We start from the raw sequence: 20,030 nt of genomic DNA, 5'->3' as shown, positions 1-20,030 counted from the left end.
CGTGAATTTACCCCCAATAATTATAGTACTTGTTCACATGGTTGCATTGGATATGATGTCTTTTCCTCCATATCGTTATCTGGCCCACAGCATACTTTGAATTTGCAGGTTGCTTATTAAGAACATCTAATGTCTTAATTTGTAAATACACAAATTAAAGGATTTAAAAACCAAAGGAAAAGCCATTTAGGTTTTTCAGAAGAAAACAGCCAAAGAAAAAGGAAAACTGTAGCCTCAGGGAAAGTGGAAAGGAAACACTTTCACAAATATATTAAGCAGACACTGGGATTCTTATGAAAACGTCAATTGCATTAATAAGTAAAAATGAAAGAGGTCACTAAAATTGCCGGGCTAATGAGCTATTATTTTGCATGCTTTTGCTCATAATTATAGTCGGCTTGACTGAGTTGAAGGATTCACTTTAGTAACTGGAGACGAGTTATTCAGAAACCGTTTTTAGTGTGTATGTAGTTTGTATGTAGTTTGAGAAACTACATGTTGTGTGTGCATATTTTATTCAAGGTACTACACCATTAAATAAACCCTTAGGAATATGATTGTCCTGGGCTACCTCTAAGAGAAGAACTGTTGCCATCAAAGCAAAAGTGGTTTGGTAATATCCATGTTTTGCAGTCTGTACTCTTCTACTAAATAGGTATTTCAGAATCCTTCTAAATCAGTACAAGTGGGGGGGGGGGGCTTGGTAGTTCCACCACCTTCAGAAATTCCAGGGTGGCAGTGGTCTGGAAGAGGGCATTCTCCATGTGATTCTCCCTATGCTGTAGAATTCCATCCCCACAGGTGCACTGGGCTTCATTACATAGATTTTGTCATAAGCTGAAGATGCACCGGGTAGGCAGCTGGAGTGGTTCAGATAATTAGATGTGCATGACAGAAATCTGAAACAGCCCCTAGAAAAAGGGAGCCTTAAGTAAAACAGAAAAGGAATTGTTTAGAATGGGCATTGTGGAACAGAACAAGAACTAGTGGGACAAAATTATGGAAGCACCACGTCTCAGCCCTAAGCATGTTTACAGTTATATCCTGCTGACTTCATTGGAGCTTATTTGCAGTAAGGACTGTGGCTGTTGCCTGCTTATGAGAACAAACTGTGAAGCCTGTGGGATTTGAACTTAGCTTCCCAGGGGATGCTGTTGAGAGTATGTCAACAAGGGCATTCGAAATACAAAGCTTTGGATTATGGGCTGTAATGGTAATAGCTGGGCATTGGCACCTTTGTCACTAGGATATCCTTCTCAGTCTAATAATTTTGGTCATTCTTCATTCTTTTTTCCAATGCTTTTTCCATGTGTTGAACAAATGTCGACCTCCGGTCCACCTCCACCAAAACTCTACCAATCACCCTTCCAGTTCTGGAATCATTGGCCTTGGACAGAAACAACCCCACTGGAGCCAGGAGAAAGAAATCTTATCACCTTTTAATTTACTGGGCTGACTCAGTGCCAGAGCAGCAGTTAGAGGCATTAGAGCAGAGACACGAGTGCTGTGTCAGAGCATGAGCAGAACCAGGGCATCTGGTTACACATCCCCCCCACAGTGAGCCTTTAGCTGGAGCACTCACAACTTCAGTTTTGTCCCATTCCATGATCCTGCAACCGGGAAGCAGAAGGGAAGGCACCTCCCCCGGGATGCCCAGTTTCCCCATTTGCAAACACTGGATATGACTGGGGACAACCGTCCAAAAAGGACATTACAGTATCAGCAGACACTGGTGAGTACACTGGTGTTGCATACTTCTCATTTACCTTGGGCACCAGCCAGGGAGCCTTCAATTGTTGTCTCGTACCCTGTAATCTGCCACTTGAGAACCACTGTTTGGGATGCCTTTAGTTGTCCAAGCATCATGGAAAACCAGTGTAAAACGTGAAAAATCATTCCTACACTTCCTGGGTGGAGTGAAAATCCTTTTATCGTTTGAGAGGCAAAAGCAAAACAAAAGAAAAACAGAGTTTCTCCCTCCCCAAACAATTGTCCAAGCAGTTAAGTTCACTTAAGAGATAATTTGCAGTTTGGTTTTTGCCTGTGCTGAATTGGGAGGTAAGGTTGTTTGAGGTTCGAAGTTAGAAATACTGCCATTTAGCTTGCAGCTGAGGTGAAGAGTTGCCCCAGGATAAGGAAAAGGCAATAAAACCAATGCTTGAGTGCTTCAATCTTTGTAACGCCCGCTGCAGTAAAATTACTCTTCTGTCTTCCATCTATTGTGCTGGCAGCTATAATGTTTGGGTGGTTTGAGGTTACATTAGTATTCTGTTCTGTGTTGCTAAGCAGGGAAACGTTCAGCTCTTAGATTCTGTATTCTGTTTTTATTTGTATAATTTTGGAAGATTCCTTTCTCCAGGGAATGCATGGGGAATTATTGATGAATATTATAGAAGGTGTCTTAGCTACTTCTTTGAATGATCATTGCCAGTGACCTGCATACTGTATTGCAAAATAATGAGCGCTCTGTGCTGTTGTGCAGAAATGATTAAGCAGTTTGCTCAGATGGGCAGTGGTTATCCAAGGTTTTGGGCAGAGGTCTTTCCCAGCTTGTTACTGGGGAGTCTTTTAACTGGCAATACCTGAATGGTGATTCTGTTCGCTGCCTTAAGCATGTCAGTGGAAAGGCATTACTGTATTATCAATCTAACAAATTCTCAACACTCCAGAAAAAAATTAATGATGGAATCACAAGAGATGGACAGATAATGTGGGGAAAGTGGTTGCATGACACATTCGTTGTATTCACATGCTTTCAGATACACTATATGCTGAGAAAAGCTTTGGTATACACCTTAGAAACTGTGTTAGAAACTCATATATAGAATCTAGGTGCCAAATGACTCCTTAAACCAAGGTTGCAGTCACCAAAACGGAATGTCTAGTTGCCATTTTGGGGCAAGATGGCTGTAAATTCTTATTTTTCAAATGAGGGACTGACTGATTGATTCTCAGTTAAACATCTGGATAGTTCAGATGACAATCTTGAACTAAGCTAAGAGCTCTGAGAAGAAAAGTTACTTGATCCAGGGACAGTCCATATATATATTGACCTATACCGACTTCTTTTTCTTAATGGTGACTGCTTCTGCTCAAGCTGCACAGAAAAAGCATTTGGCTCTTGAAATTAATTTGATGGTGCAGGTAAAATATAACTGTCAGAGCTGGCTCCAGGTCCCAGCTCACAGAGGACCAACGCTAGCCGGTAGTAATGTACAAAAGTCTTTATTGAAGTACAGTTTCCATTTTCAAGCCGGAGCGCCCCAGCTCTGCGTCTAGGGTTTAGATCGGCGAAGCTCCATCTGAATCTCCGCCCCCTGTACACCAGTTTAAGATTCTAGCCTTACTCCACCTCTTCCGTCTCTCCTTTCTCCTCTGGGTCCTGCTACCCCCTGGGGTCCCTTCCTTCCTGGATTCCTCTGACGCTGATGCTGACCCCCCTGACTCCTCCCGCTCTTTTCGGCGGGCTTTGGGACCTGGCTCCCTATCCGGGCTGCCAACTGCGCCGCCCTCCTGTACATTTGAACTTGGCGCGCGCGCCCAGCCTTCAACCTTCCTCTCGACCGTTTCCTCGCTCTCCGATGGAGGCGTGGCCAATCCTGACTCATGTCCTCCCGCTGGCAGTGCACCGCCTGATCCCGATGCCTGGGACTCCTCCCCCCTACTGCACTCTGGTGTGGACGCTGGCACTGATTCCCGACGGCTGCTCTCTGAGTCCCCTCTGGCCCTTTCTTCCTGGGGTGCCCCCCTAGGCACCCCCCTTGCTCTGACCATGGGAGCCCCTTTCTGTGAATCTTCCGATTCGCTGGAAAGACTCAGAGACCTCGGACCGCTGTCATCGCTAACATTTCCTTCGGACTCCTCCCCCTCGCTCTCTATTTCCTCCCTTTCCTGTGCCTCTGCTCCTGAACCCCTGACAATAACTGATAAAATTCTACAGGTTGTGGTATTAGTGTGTGAAAACAGTCAAGATCTAATGATCCCCAGGCATGCACCTCCAGATGGTGGAGATGTCAGGCACCCTCCTGGTGCCCAGGTATCTTCACTTGGTTGCAAGTGGCCGATAGGTTAATTTCAAACACTGGCTAGAAACATAACTTATTACTTAAATATTTTAGTCGTAATGGAACAAACTGATAAAAACGTTGGAATTGTATTGGTTTGTAAATTTCAATTAAAAATAAGCCAGTTATTGGCAAGGGATATCCTTTCTTGGGGCAGGATTTTGGACTAAATAGCCCACTACAGGCCTCCCTATGCCACACCAAACAAGAACCCTTCATGCATTCTCAGTGGTGTACATTCATTTCAGTGGATGCGGTAGATTTGTGGAAATGCTGTTGGTGTGTTTGGGCAGTGGCGTTTTGTGGACACAATAAAGGTCCCATGCCCATTAAGAGTTCAGTGGGATAGTGTTCATTATGGAAAAGATCGTAGAGTGGACCTACAGTTAAAATAAATTAGCTGTACGTCTGCAAGACTGCGTTATTACAGGTTACCTGAACAAGCGATATTTAACAGGTCCTGAGAGAGACTGACAGGCCATAATTCATAACATAGCAATAACTCAAGGCAGCTTTATTGCATTACAGTTAATGCCAAATACCCAGAAAAGCTTCAGCTTGAAGGCAGGGATACTTTGTGCCAGCTGTCATCTACTAGGCTCATTTTTTAAAAAAGCGAAAATAAAATAGTATAATCATCACCCAAAGAATTTAATCACATTGATTTATTCACACAAAGTGAAGCATTTTGGCATAGCTGTGATGTGGGTTGGGCTATGAATGGGTGTAAGTTTCTTCTTCAGTTGAGATATTTGGCCTGTAAGTAGGGGCTGGCTCAAACCAACAAGCAGTACTTATGGCTATGAGGGTTGCCAGGCTAATTGGCATAATTTCTTTGGTGGAAGAACAATTGTACTGATATTAGCCAATAGTCCTTGCTGCGTTATTAGATGCCTGCTGAATACTATCCACCCAGAGACTTGAGTTGGCATCCGTCTGTCTTGAGCAAGTGTTCCTCCAGGGGTGAAGTCAAACCGCTGTTATAATTTAACTAATTATTATTATTATTATTATCTATTACCATATGTAACTAACTATACATGCTTTCAAAATCTTGCTGATTTTATCTATTTACTGATAATTATATTATTTTTGTATACTGCTTAGAGATTCTTAATGATGTTTACTGTTTTTTCTAAATAAATAAAAGCCTTCCTGTGTCTGCAAACAGGAAAACTCAAGACGGTGAAAACATGCCCCTTTCACCCACAATATGGAGGGAGTAACTGCTGTTGTCATGTATTTTTACATTTATTTTATGAATTTGTTCTTAGTTGCCTTGAGTGCTTTTTTTAAAAAGCAGAAGAGAGGAATTTAAATAGTTTTTAATAATAATAATAATAATTGGCATGCAGGGCAGCAAAAATAGCTTGAGCTGGCTCTGACTCATTTGTGTTTTGGAAATGCATTTTGAGAACGGCGACTCTTTATGTGACTCTGGTGAGCGTAACGTTCAGTAGACCAGACACCAGTCTGAACTCAACCGCTTTCATGCAAGCATCTCAAATGCAAAAGAGAAACACTTGCACCACTTTATGACACATTCCGCTTGAGGCCACATACCCTACTTTATAGAGGTATGCCCCCTGTTTGGAGAGTAGGGAGGGCTTTGAAGTTTCCCCATTTAACACCAGGGTAGCAGGCTGAGGAGGCACATAAGTCACCTTCTTCGCTATTGGAAGTGTCATTGCATTTCTGCTTAAATTTCTGTAATTTATAAATCTGCATCTATACTTGTAAACTAGTGTATGTACATATTCAAATCTGTTGCCCTCTTTTGTCTCTTTTTGGGAGATGCAGTTCTTCAATTTTGGCATTGTGCTAGTGACCAAACTAGAGACTCCAAGTTAATCCGGACTAATGTGGAATTTCAGCTTCCAGTGTTCATTGTGGACAGATCACTTCCTTGTGAGGTTTAGACATGTGATATTTTTGACTTTCCGCACGAGTGGTGGACAGGTTATAACAGCCACCTCCAGAGGTTCATGGATTCCTGAAGGGCACTGAAGAGTTTCCAGTATGCAAAGGCGGTACCTTTGTTGAGCCCTGGTCACTGTGTGGAAGTTGGAGATGACCTGGTAGAAAGGGAAATTCCATGCGAGAAGCAAAGAGGTAGAAGAGATTTTTGATGGGCTGTACAGGCAATCCCAGTGCATCTTTTGACGCCCAGCTGTTGCTGGACACCCTTTTAAAAAGTGATAGATGAGATCTTATTAAAGCTCCATTTAGATAGTCCACCGCTTTCCCCTCATGCTTAAGACCTCACTGTGGTGGCCACTCCCTTTGCTATTTCAAAGTTGCAGGAACTATTTGCCATCTTAGGGCTGTTTGGAAGCTTTATCCGGCGCCAAATGCAGCTGTCCATGTGTCAAGCTATATTTCTTTTGAGTGTTGGGTGTGTCCCAGTTTCTGTGCCATAAAGGAATGGCGGCAGAGAGTTCTCTCAACGGGTGGTGTAACAAATCTACTCCACTTGCTGAAAACAGCTGATGCCATTTTTACATAAACTGTTTTCATTTGTGCATCCATATAGGATGAGAGAGGATCTACCTCATTCAACCCTAAAGCTAATATTGCAATTTCAGCCTTGTTAAAAAGTGCAATAGTCACATGTAAGATCATGGAGGTCTTTTTATTTCCAAACACCTTAGAGTTGATGTAAACCATCTCCAATCTAGAAATATATGTCAGGGCTCTATTGAGCCATTTGTATGGCATTCTGGATATATGTGGTCCTTCATTCTCGCATTTAAAGCCCGAAGTGGACATTTGTTTAGCTAATAACTATCTCCAGCACTGAGAGATGTTCAGGGAACCAAGATGGCTGAGCTTGGCTGTTGCAAAATATGCTGGCAGACAAATATGAAAGCACTCTGGTAACTTCCAAAATGGATTAGACACCCCACATTAGTCAAATGTTTAGTCATTAGATGCGCTGAAATAAATGAATATGACTAACTTAGGTTCATTAATTTCAGTTAGTTTTCTCTGAATAGAACTGGGCTGAATACAACTCAGTGTTTCCTGTTTGTTATGTTCCTATTTATTGTTGGATCTAATATTACCCAGCTGATATTTTGGCCACATGGAATGCTCATTGTCTTTCAGGTCTGAGCACAGGCAATAGAGAGTTAAGGTGTGCTATAAAGGGATAAAGTAGCAGCAGCACTACTGAACATTTTAAGAATCCTAAGTTACTCCTGCAGGAACAAGGGCAGCAGCAAAGTCCCCATTTGGTTGCCGGGATAATTTCAAGTTGTTAACAGTGTCTCAGGTTACTTCCAGTCAACCTGTTTGTTGAGCATTCGTCCTGATTTGCTTGCACAAGATGTGCAGGGAAGTTAGATGAGGTCGGCAATTTAATGAGCAGTCTTTCTGATTTGTTGTACAAGAGCACCAAATCAACTTTGAATTGTGTGCAAGCTGAATTTGCTGGAATGTGATTAATCCCACTCCAAAACAGTGACCGTCTTGTTAGTGCCCTCTGAGTCAGGTTTAACTAATTTGCACTAAAAAAAGGCAAACTTACTGAATGTGCCGCTCCCATGTGACACTTCTCACTTGATTAGGCTCTTCACCTGAGTGTTTCCAGCCATTATATACCAGCTTCTTAAGGTGTAGGGTGACTTTAGAGTCCCTACCTCCCTACAGCTACTTTGTTCCACACTGGGCAGCTTGAAAAAGTACCACTGAAATTTAGGTAAAGGTAAAGGACCCCTGGACGGTTAAGTCCAGTCAAAGGCAACTGGGGTGCGGCGCTCATCTTATTTTAGGCCGAGGGAATGGGCATTTTTCTGCAGACAGCTTTCTGGGTCGTGGCCAGCATGACTAAACTGCTTCTGGCGCAATGGGACAGCATGATGAGTGTCAGAGCACACAGAAATGCCGTTTACCTGAAATTTAGGTACACTGAAATTTAGGTCACCTTCATAGAGAATATCAAGCTGCTGTTGAGCAGCTGTGCATGCAGGAGAAGGAGCTGCGGTTGAGCAGCTTCTCAAGAAGTCGCAGAGAGACTATTGCAAATGCATAAACCTAAAGTGGCTATTTGGCTCCCACACTTTATCCAAAATCACTCTGAATATTCAACGTTGATTCCTCCTTCCTTCTTTGAGTTGCCCTTTGTATGGCTTTATTATTTAATGCTAAAAGGTGTATCCTACCAGCTGGCCCGGATATGGCATCTAACCAACAACAGGAATAGATGTGCAATAAAAAGTGATTCAAACAATAAAATATTAAACAAATGAATTATTCAAGCAACCTTACAAAGTATTAAAAACAGCCAGCCAGCACTGAAAAAAGCTTTCCAAACAGCCAAACTTAATGTGTGGCAGATTCTCATGATTGGGAGCCCTGATTCGTGCTGAAAATAGAAGTAAGCAGTGGGAGTGAACACTTAATCTGGAGGGGAGAAGCAGAAGGCAGGGGGTGGGTTACTTAACCCTTACCCTCCTGCTGCTGTTCCCCTGCACTTCCTTCCCCCATCATTCCTCCCCAACAAGCACATCTATGCAGCCCTGCTTTGATAGCCATTCTCCTCCTAGCTTGGTCCTAAATAGGAATATATTTACTAGCTGCCTGTCAGTCCTCAGTGAACTGTCCAAATTGGCCTCACTCATCAGGGAGCAAACTGAGGAGGAAATCGTTTCGTGTTGCTGCTTGTCTTGTCTCTGACAGTGAAGCCACCTGAGGCAGGGAGCCACATTGGACATTCACACACATTCACACAGGCTTCAAAGGTTGACACCAAAGGGTGAATTGAAACTAACTGGGTTTCACCGAAACTCTCTTGAGGGACAGGTGAAACGTGCTCACTTTCAAATACCTGGCTGCTGCGTTCTAGATAGCCAGCCAGCTAAACAACAAAGTGAATAAGTATGTGTGGGTGATGGCTGGTGGGCTGGCTGCCTTCATTGAGGAGGCTTCCCCAAAAGAGCGAAACACGAGGATCTGTTTCTGCACAATCTGATTTCAAATGATAGATAACAAAACTTGTCCATGCAATTTTTTAAAAGTATCTAGGTCTGCACTGTGCTGTCATGTACAAACAGTGGAAATAAAGCCCCAAAGCCCACAAGTTGTATCCAGATATGTTGGTCATGCCCAGTGGATCCCCTCTGAATTGGGCTAACATTGGATTCAGCTACATATCTTAATTACGGTAATTGCAATGTGTAATTAATTCATTGCAATGTGTATGACAATCATGAAAACATGTTTGCTTATTTCCTTGGCCTCAAAAATATGAGATTCAGTGTCATTGTCACTCTTTCAATGGCCATATTTCATGATCCCCCTGCAACTCCAGTGCATTGTGGGAAATTTTTGGAGAAGCTTGTTCAGTGTGGAACACTGACATGACAAAGCCCATCTATCAATGGCAATTGCTTCATGAAGTCATTAGTTGTTATATTTATAGTACATGGCTGGCTGACTAGGACCAGTTGAAGATTTTGACACACTTTTCACAAGCAGCTTCATGTTGAGTGCATTGCAGGAAGTCATCCAAGAAGTTGCCACAACAGTCCTCCTCTTGTTTTTATGGTGTGCTTTGTTTTTGTTTGTGCTTTGAGCTCTTTAGTTAACACAGGATAATTGATTAAAACTGCACACCTCCTTCTGTACCATATTGCATTGAGAATCAAAAGTATAATTCCCAAATGGGAGCCCTGTCCTGATTGCCATCCTGAATGCACCAAGATACACCTCACTGCTGTTGATACAATTTGATACCCCAGACATGTGGTTTCCTTGTCAATATTCCTTCACCTTGTTTGCCCGGGAGACTAATTTTGCATGACACTTTTTTCACAGTTCCTGCCACCGATCATCACAGAGGCTCGCATCCAGGTTAGTCAGGTGAAATTGTTCCTGCAAGCTGTCAGTGGCTTGACGTGCCTGGCTCCTTGAAGTTTCTTTACAGCTGCTCCACAGGAGAGCACTAGGCTCCCAGCAGAGTTTTAAGTCACATTTTAAATTTAAACCCCTCGCATCCTTAAATGTGACAACGCTCGTAGCTTTGGACCAACTCATTTTGCAAACCACATTTCAGCTCCAGTGATGTATAAATAATCGTTCCTGTAGTGTTACAGAACGTTTTGTTAACAGGATTTACTTACTAATTTCAGAAACCCTGTTATTAAAGATTGTCAGTGTGGCACAAGTATACCTGTGTTTATTCTACAGTAAATCCAAATGAGTTCAAAGGGGCCAACTGAGAAGGGGGCAACACCAAAATGAAGTGAAGACCAGTATTAGGGAATGTTACAAAGGAGGACCATAATATACTATAACAGAGAAAACAGAGAGAGCAAACTGGGATGAGATATTTTAAAGTGCCAGCTCCTCTTCACTATCTTCCAGAGTCATTCATGCAAGTTAAGTGTGAATGTAAATTAAAACCCCCCAGTGCATTTGACCTTCATTGTGCAAATAAATACTTTGCAAAACTGCTTCAACCTTGTGGGGTGGGCATGTCTCCTCTTGGTTTTTGTTGTCAGATAGTGGGGTTGTGTTACATCTGTGAAAGTTGAGAGATGCTTTGGATATGACTTGTTTTCCCCCTGTTTATGGCATGGAGGGTTTGAGGGCAAAGAGAGGTTATTTTATAGGATGGGTGGATGGATGGGTTTTTGCTGCACCAAGAGACTCTGGCCAGGAAGCTGAAGGGCCTTGGGGCACAGGTGGCTTTTTCATCACTCTTGTTGAAGGTTACAACCTAGGTTACAGCCTAGGAAGAGAGCAGAAAATACTGGAAATAAACCACTGGCTGCATAGGTGGTATCATCAGGAAAGGTTTGGCTTCTTTGATCATGGTGTCTGCTTCCTTGAGGAAGGACTTCTGGCAGGAATTTGTTAAGATTTTCACAAACCTGATCAGGAGAGCTTTAAACTAAATCCTGAAGGGGTGGGAGACAATATTACAGACAACAGGGGAACACCTAGTACTGGGGATAATTGTGCCATTGATGCACAGAAAACTACCAGAAGGAAGCAGCTAGAGGGAATAACTCATGGTTTTAATTCTCTCTATGCTAATGCACAGAGTATGGGTAACAAACAAGATGAATTTGAGCTCTTAATGCAGGATGGCAAATAAGACTTGATAGGCATTACTGAAGCCTGGTGGGATGAAACTCATCAGTGGAATGTAGGAATTGAGGGGTATAACCTGTTCAAAAGGAATAGACTAAACAGGAAAGGAAGAGGAGTAGCATTATGTGTAAATGATGTGTGCACTTGTGTAGAGATCCATGCCTGGAGCATGGAAGAAAGATGGAGAATATATGGGTAAAAATTGGAGAGGAAAACAACAGTGACCTTACTGTGGGTGTCCTCTATTGACCTCCAAGCCAGACTGCAGATTTGGTTATGCCTTCCTAGAGCAGATTACCAAACATTCAAAAAGTAGAGATACAGTAGTCATGGGAGACTTCAACTACCCCAATATCTGTTGGAACTCAAACTGGGCAAATAATGTATGATCCAACAAAGTCCTTGATTGCCTCACTGGCAATTTCATTTCCCAGAAGGTGGAAGAAGCAACATGGGGGTCATCTGTTTTGGAACTGGTCCTCACCAACAAGGAGGAACTGATTGAGAAAGTGGAAGTACTAGATACCTTGGGAGGAAATGATCATGTCCTCTTGGGTTTCATGATGCAGAGGCAAGAGGGAGAGTTGAGTGCCATTGGGACATGCACTTTGGGCTTTAAGAAGGCTGATTTCAAAAAGCTTAAGGAACTACTAGGTGAGATACCCTGGTTAGAAATACTCAAAAAGGAAGGGCATCCCATTTTATGATTCTATACTAATTTACTCAGCATGAACAGCCAGGTCTGGTCAGATGGTTCATTACCTCCCCTTCCCAATATGTTTAATTCTTTCTTTCTGAGAAGATGCTCTATATTCCTCCTTCGTTTATGTCTCTCCCTCTCCCACTTTCCCCTGAGGAATATTCTAAATTTGCACACACAGTCACTCTCCATTAGTATATATGTGTGTGAGAGAGAGACAGAGAGAGAGAATTACATTTCACTGCTGTATGCCTCCCTGGCTGCGTCACTGCTGCAAGACTTAGTTCTAAAAATATTCCACCATGCTCTGCTTCTAAGGGGTAGGGTGGGGATCCTCTGGCACATTGTTCTCTCCCTGTGTGCTCCAGAAATGAATATTGGAGGGTGGAAAAGGAAGGGAGGGCAAGGGGCAGGACTGACAGGGGATCCCATTGCTAATTCTAGCCTTGGAGAGAGAAAGGCCAACCAGCCGGATGAAGACTGAGCCAAACTATGCAAACCAGGATACAAACAAATGCCAGGTGTTTGCTCCAAGCAAAGTGGAGAAGGGATTGAGACTTCTCCTCTTGCTGTGGTTCGGTGGGATCAGACATTACATGGGAGTTATTAGAAAGTGCTGTGAACTGCTCTCAAGGAAATATGGCCAAGTTCTTGCACTGCAGGGATGGGGCAACAAGGGATGGTGCCTATTTCATGGAGGCAGGCAGGGGTGGAGAGGGGAAATGGTTTATGTTTTCGATTGTCTGCAAGACGAACTGGACTTGCCCACTTTGCTCCTTGTCACCTTTCTGTTCACCGTGGCCAGATTTATAATGGTGTAAGTGGTCCAATTGCAGCAGGACCCAAGTAAGCCTCTAGCCCTGAAGGAAGGAAAGTTATTAAGCAAAATGTGCAGGCAAGCTTCTACATCATTTCCTCAAGATAAGCCAGCCTGATTGCTCCCATATTTCAGTGTTTTTAGCCAATGAATGAGGTGATGAATTAGTTATTTGAGCAATAGGCTATAGGAATTCCTGGTGCCCTAAAAAGCTACTGTTTTGCCTTTTCTTTCCTGCTGCTTTTTAGTGCACTTTTCTTTCCAATCCTTGGGGCTTCAGTAGTTCTTAAAGATGTCATGGGATCACCCTTTGCCCTTTCTTTACTCCAATGTGATTTTGGCTGAGAGAACTTACTCCCTGCAAGTTAATTTCCGCAAATGCCTAATTTCCCAAAATCCAGTCATTGAGAATTCACGGTAAAGGTAACTTATAATACAACAGTCTACATATTTACCCCCTTTTGCAGCTGTTTTATGCCTCCTTCTGCATCTTCACAATAGCCAGGTTAGGCTGAGCGTTGGTGAATGACCCAAGTTAGGAAGGGAGCAAAAAACGACCAGAAGTAAGATTAGAATAAGAAACTGCGCGTGCTCAGAGTATTTCCTTTCTGTTTGTTAAGGGTGCTAAAACGTTTTTGCATTCTGTTGAAGATTGTGAAACTGCACGTGCTCAGGCTATTTTTGGTAACCCACAGAAGCGTATGTCTCAAAACATGTTTTCTGTTACCTTATTTCATGCATTCCTTTTTTGGGGGAAGAGCCCCCCTATTATGAGGCCTGCACCAGGGCCCCTAACCGCTTTAACCTGGACTTGTTGACAACACTGTCATAGTTGCCTTTGGGGTGTGCAGGGCTAAGAAAAAGATATCATAATGGAAAGGAAGAGCAGGGAGCCAGCAGGGGCTGTTTAGCTTCTGGGTGAGTTGAGCTGATGCATTTAAGAAGCGATTGCTTTGAAGCCCTCAATTTCTCTCCCACCCCCCAAAGGCTGCAGGCTTTTCTCAGTGTTCTAGAGGCTTGAAGAAAATCAGTATTGAACAAAGGGTTTATTTTTTTAAAAATAACTGGATTCTTCCAAATGTATTGAAGGGCATATGGGAAAGAGGACAGAAATAAAGTGTTCTGTTAATTGCACTACTATAAACTTCACAGCGCCTTTTCCATTTCATCCCCGCCCACCCCCCTCCCAAAATAAATCTGCCAGGTTAACTACTTGAGATGAACAATACATCAGGGTTATCATACACAACCTCCACCCTTCCTTCAGTAATATGAGAATAACAAGACTGGGTTGCTTTGCATGCCTCTTGTAATATGAGCAGAATAACGCTGGACTTCCTACACACCAGCATTAATTGTTGTTGTTTTTTAAATGGAAACTGGAAATCACTTAGTTTTGTATGGAATAAACCTGAGCTGGAATGATCACGAGCTCCTGTCTTTGCTTCTACGTTTTGCTTTTGAGCTGACATATTACATACATCTCAGCAGTGCTCCCCCCCCCCCGCAAATGTTTAGTGGTACTTTCATTTTGACTCAAGAAAATCACCATTTTATAGTTCAAATCAGGAAAAATAAATACAGTAAATGGGCAAAAGTACAAAGATTCACAAGATGTTTAGTGGTCTGCGCCCCCCCCCCCCGAAAAAGGCACTGCATCTCAGTCACTGCTATGCTACAATCGGGGATGCCTTCATTGTTTTCTATGGGGAAGCAATCAACTTTTCCACCAGGGAAGACCAGCGTTAAAGACAAAAACAAACCATAAAGAGTGTTTAGCATTTTTCTTTGTCTAATGGCATAGATCCACATTCCTAAACGTCAGTCCTTGTTACATTCCTCGATTAAAATACTGAAGGTGGGGTGGGAGGCTAGTTCTTCATCAAACAAATGAGTTGGACGGACCCTGCTCATTTTTGTCTCATACGTCAGGTTTTACAAATATTAGAAACTTTCTGCTAAAAAAAAGGGGGGGGGGGAGAAAATGGAATTGAAGGAATCAGGCACAGCAGAGGGGACGCAATTGAACACCCATGCCTGAGATGAGTGGTTACTGTTAATCAGTGCTTTTTTCTGGGGGGACACGGGTATACATACCCCTAAACATTTTGTGAATCTAAGTTTGGCCTCATTGAGGGGCAGTATTTCAATAGGAGTAGGAAAATGAGAGTACCCTAAACATTTTTTTTAGAAAAAAAACCACTCCTGTTAATTCAGACATACAGTGGTACCTCAGGTTAAGAACTTAATTCATCACGGAGGTCTGTACGTAACCTGAAACTGTTCTTAACCTGAAGCACCACTTTAGCTAATGGGGCCTCCTGCTGCCGCCGCGCCGTCACTGCTCGTTTTCTGTTCTCAACCTGAAGCAAAGTTTTTAACCCGAGGTACTATTTCTGGGTTAGTGGAGTCTGTAACCTGAAGCCTATGTAACCCGAGGTACCTGTAATAGTCATGTCAGTGGCTCCACAGTTCACCGCAGGAAAATGCCAATGAAATAAATATGGCAAGGTTTCATTCTTACACTCATACCAAGCAGGAAAGAGGGGGAAAAGAGCCCTCCCCAATTAATGTGTTAGTCTTTAAAGGGCCATAAGACTCTCTTATTTTTGCTACAACAGACTAACCAGGCTTCCACTCTGGCAATCAAGCTGGAGCTCTGCAGGACTGCTTTGCAAGAGAATACATGGAAAAGAAGGTCTTTTCACAGGAAAAGAAGATTAGACCTTCAAGAGAGTGTCGTTTGAACCTCCAGTGTATTGACCCTCTGACATGGATAAAAATATAGGTAGTCTCTAGGAAAAGTCAGATGTTATCTGAAACGAGGAGACCGATGACCTTCTCTGAAGGAGGCACTCAGGACACTTCATCATCCCATAGTATCAAATGTATATTGTCAAATGCATTTGGTGCACCTAAGGAAAGGGCAATAAGTCTGTCCGTACGCGAGAGACCAACTTTTCATTTCTCTCCCTATCCCCATAAGCTTCTGTTTTGATTAAGTTTAGGTTAAGTCAGGAAGCGTCTGACATCTCCAGGAGCCAAATCGGGCTCCAGTAGGAAGGCTATCAGATTACAGCCCTGAGCAACTTTGGACCAGGGAAGCAATATGTTTGAGGTTGCTATGGCACTGGCTGCCAAGCAACCCACAGCGTTTTCACAAGTGGTGCTAAGACACTTGTGAATGTTGCTAATGCAGGGCAGAAAAAGCAGGAAGGAGTCAACTTGAAACGGAACGTGCATTGCAGCCAGTTACAGTCAAACGATAAATTGGAGGAAGATAGTGCCACAACAAATACAACGGCGTGCAAACATGAAGGAGAACTCTATTCCCCCCCCCCCTCAATTAATGGTCAGTTTCAGCTAAATGCGGTTCATATTGCTGGTAGGAAAACCGTTGTCATTTCATACAGAAGGCTATATTATCCACTAGTCCTGGATACAAACTGTAAACTGCAATCCTCGCTCTGGGAATAAGCACCACTGAATTCATCGTTTCTGGATTGACATGGTTAGGATTGCAGCCTTAAATTCCTTTTAATAAAGGTTAAATGAGAGAGGGAGATGATGCCCCCTCTATCTCCTTTCTCCACAAAGTACCTAATTTTATACACCCCTGATGTGTCTTTTTGAAAAAACAAAAAAGCCCCAAATGATGTAACCTTTCCTCCAACAAGAGTTCCTTTAGCCCTTGATTATTTTGGTTGCTGTTCCCACCTCTGTTATATCCTTTCTGAGGTGCAGTGTTCACAATTGTACCCAGTAGTCATGCCATAGGTTTCCTTGTGGAAGGAGACAGCCAGGTTGCAGATCTTAGCACCACTTTTAGAATGTTGTTGTTGTTTAGTCGTTTAGTCGCGTCTGACTCTTTGTGACCCCATGGACCAGAGCACGCCAGGCACTCCTGTCTTCCACTGCCTCCCGCAGTTTGGTCAAACTCATGTTGGTAGCTTCGAGAACACTATCCAACCATCTCGTCCCCTGTCGTACCCTTCTCCTTGTGCCCTCCATCTTTCCCAACATCAGGGTCTTTTCCAGGGAGTCTTCTCTTCTCATGAAGTGGCCAAAGTATTGGAGCCTCAGCTTCAGGATCTGTCCTTCCAGTGAGCACTCAGGGCTGATTTCCTTAAGAATGGAGAGGTTTGATCTTCTTGCAGTCCATGGGACTCTCAAGAGTCTCCTCCAGCACCATAATTCAAAAGCATCAATTCTTCGGCGATCAGCTTTCTTTATGGTCCAGCTCTCACTTCCATACATCACTACTGGGAAAACCATAGCTTTAACTATACGGACTTTTAGAATATCCTTGCCATTTCTGGCCCAACCTTAAGGGCTCAAGTGTGTCGTTAAGGCTCCTTTCTCAGCCTTGATTCTTTCTACTCGAAGGCGTTGAGGATTGAACCTGGAGCCTTCTGCATTCCAACTCTGTGCTCTGCTAAGGTGGCCCCTTTCTAAATGTACAGCTGCCCAGGGATGCTCCCTAACAGCCCACATGGTCAGTAAGAGACAGCATCCTTTGTGCATTCTGTATGCCTGGCTTCCCGGACAAAGCACAGGAGTGCCCCAGGACAAAAGCTGCCTGTTTTTTCTCTCTGGGGAACTTCTGACATTCCTGATGCCACCTGAACGACAAGCCCATCCTAGATGAACAATGCAACAAGGGGACAAAGTCCAGCCATTATCAATTATACATCCTCTTCCAAATCTGCTCTCTGCGTAAGTTACAGCCTTGAACGTGTCGCAGATAAGAAGATAAACAAGCACCGTGACGAAAGACTGATTTAGAGAATCTGCTAGTATATTTACACTGGGTTTTGAAACTGGGGAGGCTTCCCTCGCCTGCTGCCATCCAGATGTTTTGGACCACAGCTGCCATCACTCATGGCTGCCACAAGTTCAAGAAGGCTGATCCACACCAGTCATTGTGTTTAACACTTTCCTGCGTTGCTATGTTTTTCTCAAACTACTCCTGACGAGATGTGGATGGTAAAATGTGGTTTTTATGTGGTTAGTTACAGAAGCACAGCACCTACAGACCCCACTCCCGCCCCTATTTCTTAACTGTATCTTTTATTACATTTATAAACTCCCATATCCTGTAGGATCACAAGTTGGTGAACACACACCACAACAAACTAATTCAACCATCGTTTTTTTAAAATCACACTAGTCCAATAAAAACAGTTCAGTAGCAGCAGCAGAAATAACCACAGCCACTGGCAGACGTCTCCCAAAGGACTGTCTGGAAAGATGTGCTTTAAAAGCCACACAAAATCTATATAGGAGGTAGTTGCACAAACGGAGGCGGGGAATGTCAGCTTGCCTTACTGAACATTCACTTCTTTCCTTAGCCTCTGGGGGGTGGTTCTCACCCCTGAGCCACTTTTGAAGCCCCATGGTGCATGTGGAAGTCCTTGCGCTGGGGGAGGGGGGGTCCTACTGCTTGCAGGACTTCTTAGGTGAATAGCCACTCTGGGTGGCTTCCAACTGAATATTAAAAACAATACAGCGTCAGACATTAAAAACTTCCCTAAACAGGGAAGACAGTTGTCTTTTAAAAGTAAAATAGTTGTTTATTGCCTTGACATCTGCTGGGAGGGCGTTCCACAGGGCAGGTGCCACTACTGAGAAGGCCCTCTGCCTGGTTCCCTGTAACCTCACTTCTCGCAGTGAGGGAACTGCCAGAAGGCCCTCAGCACTGGACCTCAGTGTCCGGGCTGGATGATGGGGGTGGAGATGCTCCTTCAGGTATACAGGACCGAGGCCATTTAGGGCTTTATAGGTCAGCACCAACACTTTGAACTGTGCCTGGAAACGTACTGGGAGCTAATGAAGATCTTTCAGGACCGGTGTTATATGGGCTCGGTGGCCACTCTCAGCCACCAGTCTAGCTGCCACATTCTGGATTAATTGCAGTTTTCAAGTCACATTCAAAGGTAGCCCCACATAGAGCGCATTGCAGTAGTCCAAGTTGGAGATAACTAGAGCATGCACCACCCTGGCAAGGCAGTTTGCGGTCAGGTAGGGTCTCAGCCTGCATACCAGATGGATCTGGTAAAGAGCTGCCCTGGACACAGAATTAACCTGCACCTCCATGAACAGCTGTGAGTCCAAAATGACTCCCAGGCTGCGCACCTGATCCTTCAGGGGCACAGTTATCCCATTCAGGAATCCCACTCAGTGTCTCTTAAGTTGTTTAGGACTTTGTACAACTGAAGTCAGCACCTTGACTTCGGTCCAGTAGCAAATGGGCAGCCCATGCCCCGTTTGTGCTGGGTCAGTGTTATGTGATCCCTTCTTGCCGTACCACTTAAAACATGTGCGGTTTCCTTCTACACCAGCTGCAGTCTCTGGACTGCCCTCAAGCGTAGCCCCATGGAGAATGCTGTGGCTGGTATTCCCCAGTCCTTTAGTTCCTTTTCTTGACGTATAAAGAGAATGTGAAAGCTCCATTCTCTATTAAACAGAGGCATTACACACACCTGCTTTTTTACTATAGCCAACATTACGTCTGCAGTGGAAATGATATGTGGCAACATGGGAAACCTGAAAACGTAAGGATATGTGTGTGAGAGAAAATATATTGCTTTGGGTTAAGACCCTTCTATTCCTTCCTTGCCTTTATGAATTCCCTGTTTCACCAAATCCTTGGTTAGGATGATTTTGCCTCAGTGTCTTGTTTATTTAGTTATATTACAGTTGTTTACACTCTGTATTTCAGGCTCTGGATACTGAGGCAGCATGCAAGAAACGTCAAACCACACTTATTAAAATAAACAATACCAGCCTATGAAAAGTAATTGGGATCCTTCTCATGAAGCAGTTAGTGCTGGTGTTGCCGGAGAGGGGGGCACAGTCCGGACACAGCAGACTCGAAGACACTTGCCACCCCCTCTTTGAGAATGATGCAGGGCTTTTGCAAGGCACTTGTTTTTCCCCAGAGGTAACTGTGGCAGAACTTCCCACTAGAGGGAGCTCCGCAAGAATAATAACTGCAGTGACTGGTGAGAGACAGACATTGCTTAAATCTCAAGCGGGAAAGCATTAGGCAAAGAAAACTCACGCATAATGATAAGCCAACTTTTGTCAGTTTAGGGTGATTTATCAGAAACTCCTTCCCTGGTGCAAGTGCGGGGGAAAACAAATTAGGAAGCCTTGGCTTCTCCTTATATCCAAATTAGGGTTTGTGGTTTACTTTTCCCTAGCAAACCATAGGTAAAGGTAAAGGGACCCCTGACCGTTAGGTCCAGTCGTGGACGACTCTGGGGTTGTGGTGCTCATCTCGCTTTATTGCCCGAGGGAGCCAACGTTTGTCCACAGACAGCTTTTGGGTCATGTGGCCAGCATGACT

At 43.7% G+C, this 20,030-nt stretch overlaps 1 protein-coding gene across 2 annotated transcripts in view; it reads left to right on the top strand.

Moving 5' to 3' along the window:
• Nucleotides 1-719: 719 nt before the first annotated feature.
• CLCN1 (chloride voltage-gated channel 1) overlaps nucleotides 720-20,030 on the top strand; it is a 101,273-nt gene continuing 81,962 nt past the window's right edge. Inside the window, exon 1 of one of the 2 annotated variants that reach the window (XM_083419621.1) lies at nucleotides 720-1,732. In XM_083419621.1, coding sequence (XP_083275747.1) covers nucleotides 1,682-1,732 — 51 coding nt within the window. In that variant the 5' untranslated portion in view covers nucleotides 720-1,681. The remainder of the gene's footprint in view (nucleotides 1,733-20,030) is intronic. The other variant, XM_083419622.1, reaches the window with a different exon arrangement.

The sequence above is a fragment of the Podarcis tiliguerta genome (genome assembly GCF_965153285.1).
Source record: "Podarcis tiliguerta genome assembly, chromosome: 17".
Lineage (NCBI taxonomy): Eukaryota > Metazoa > Chordata > Lepidosauria > Squamata > Lacertidae > Podarcis > Podarcis tiliguerta.
This window is presented reverse-complemented; position numbering and strand designations above follow the sequence as displayed.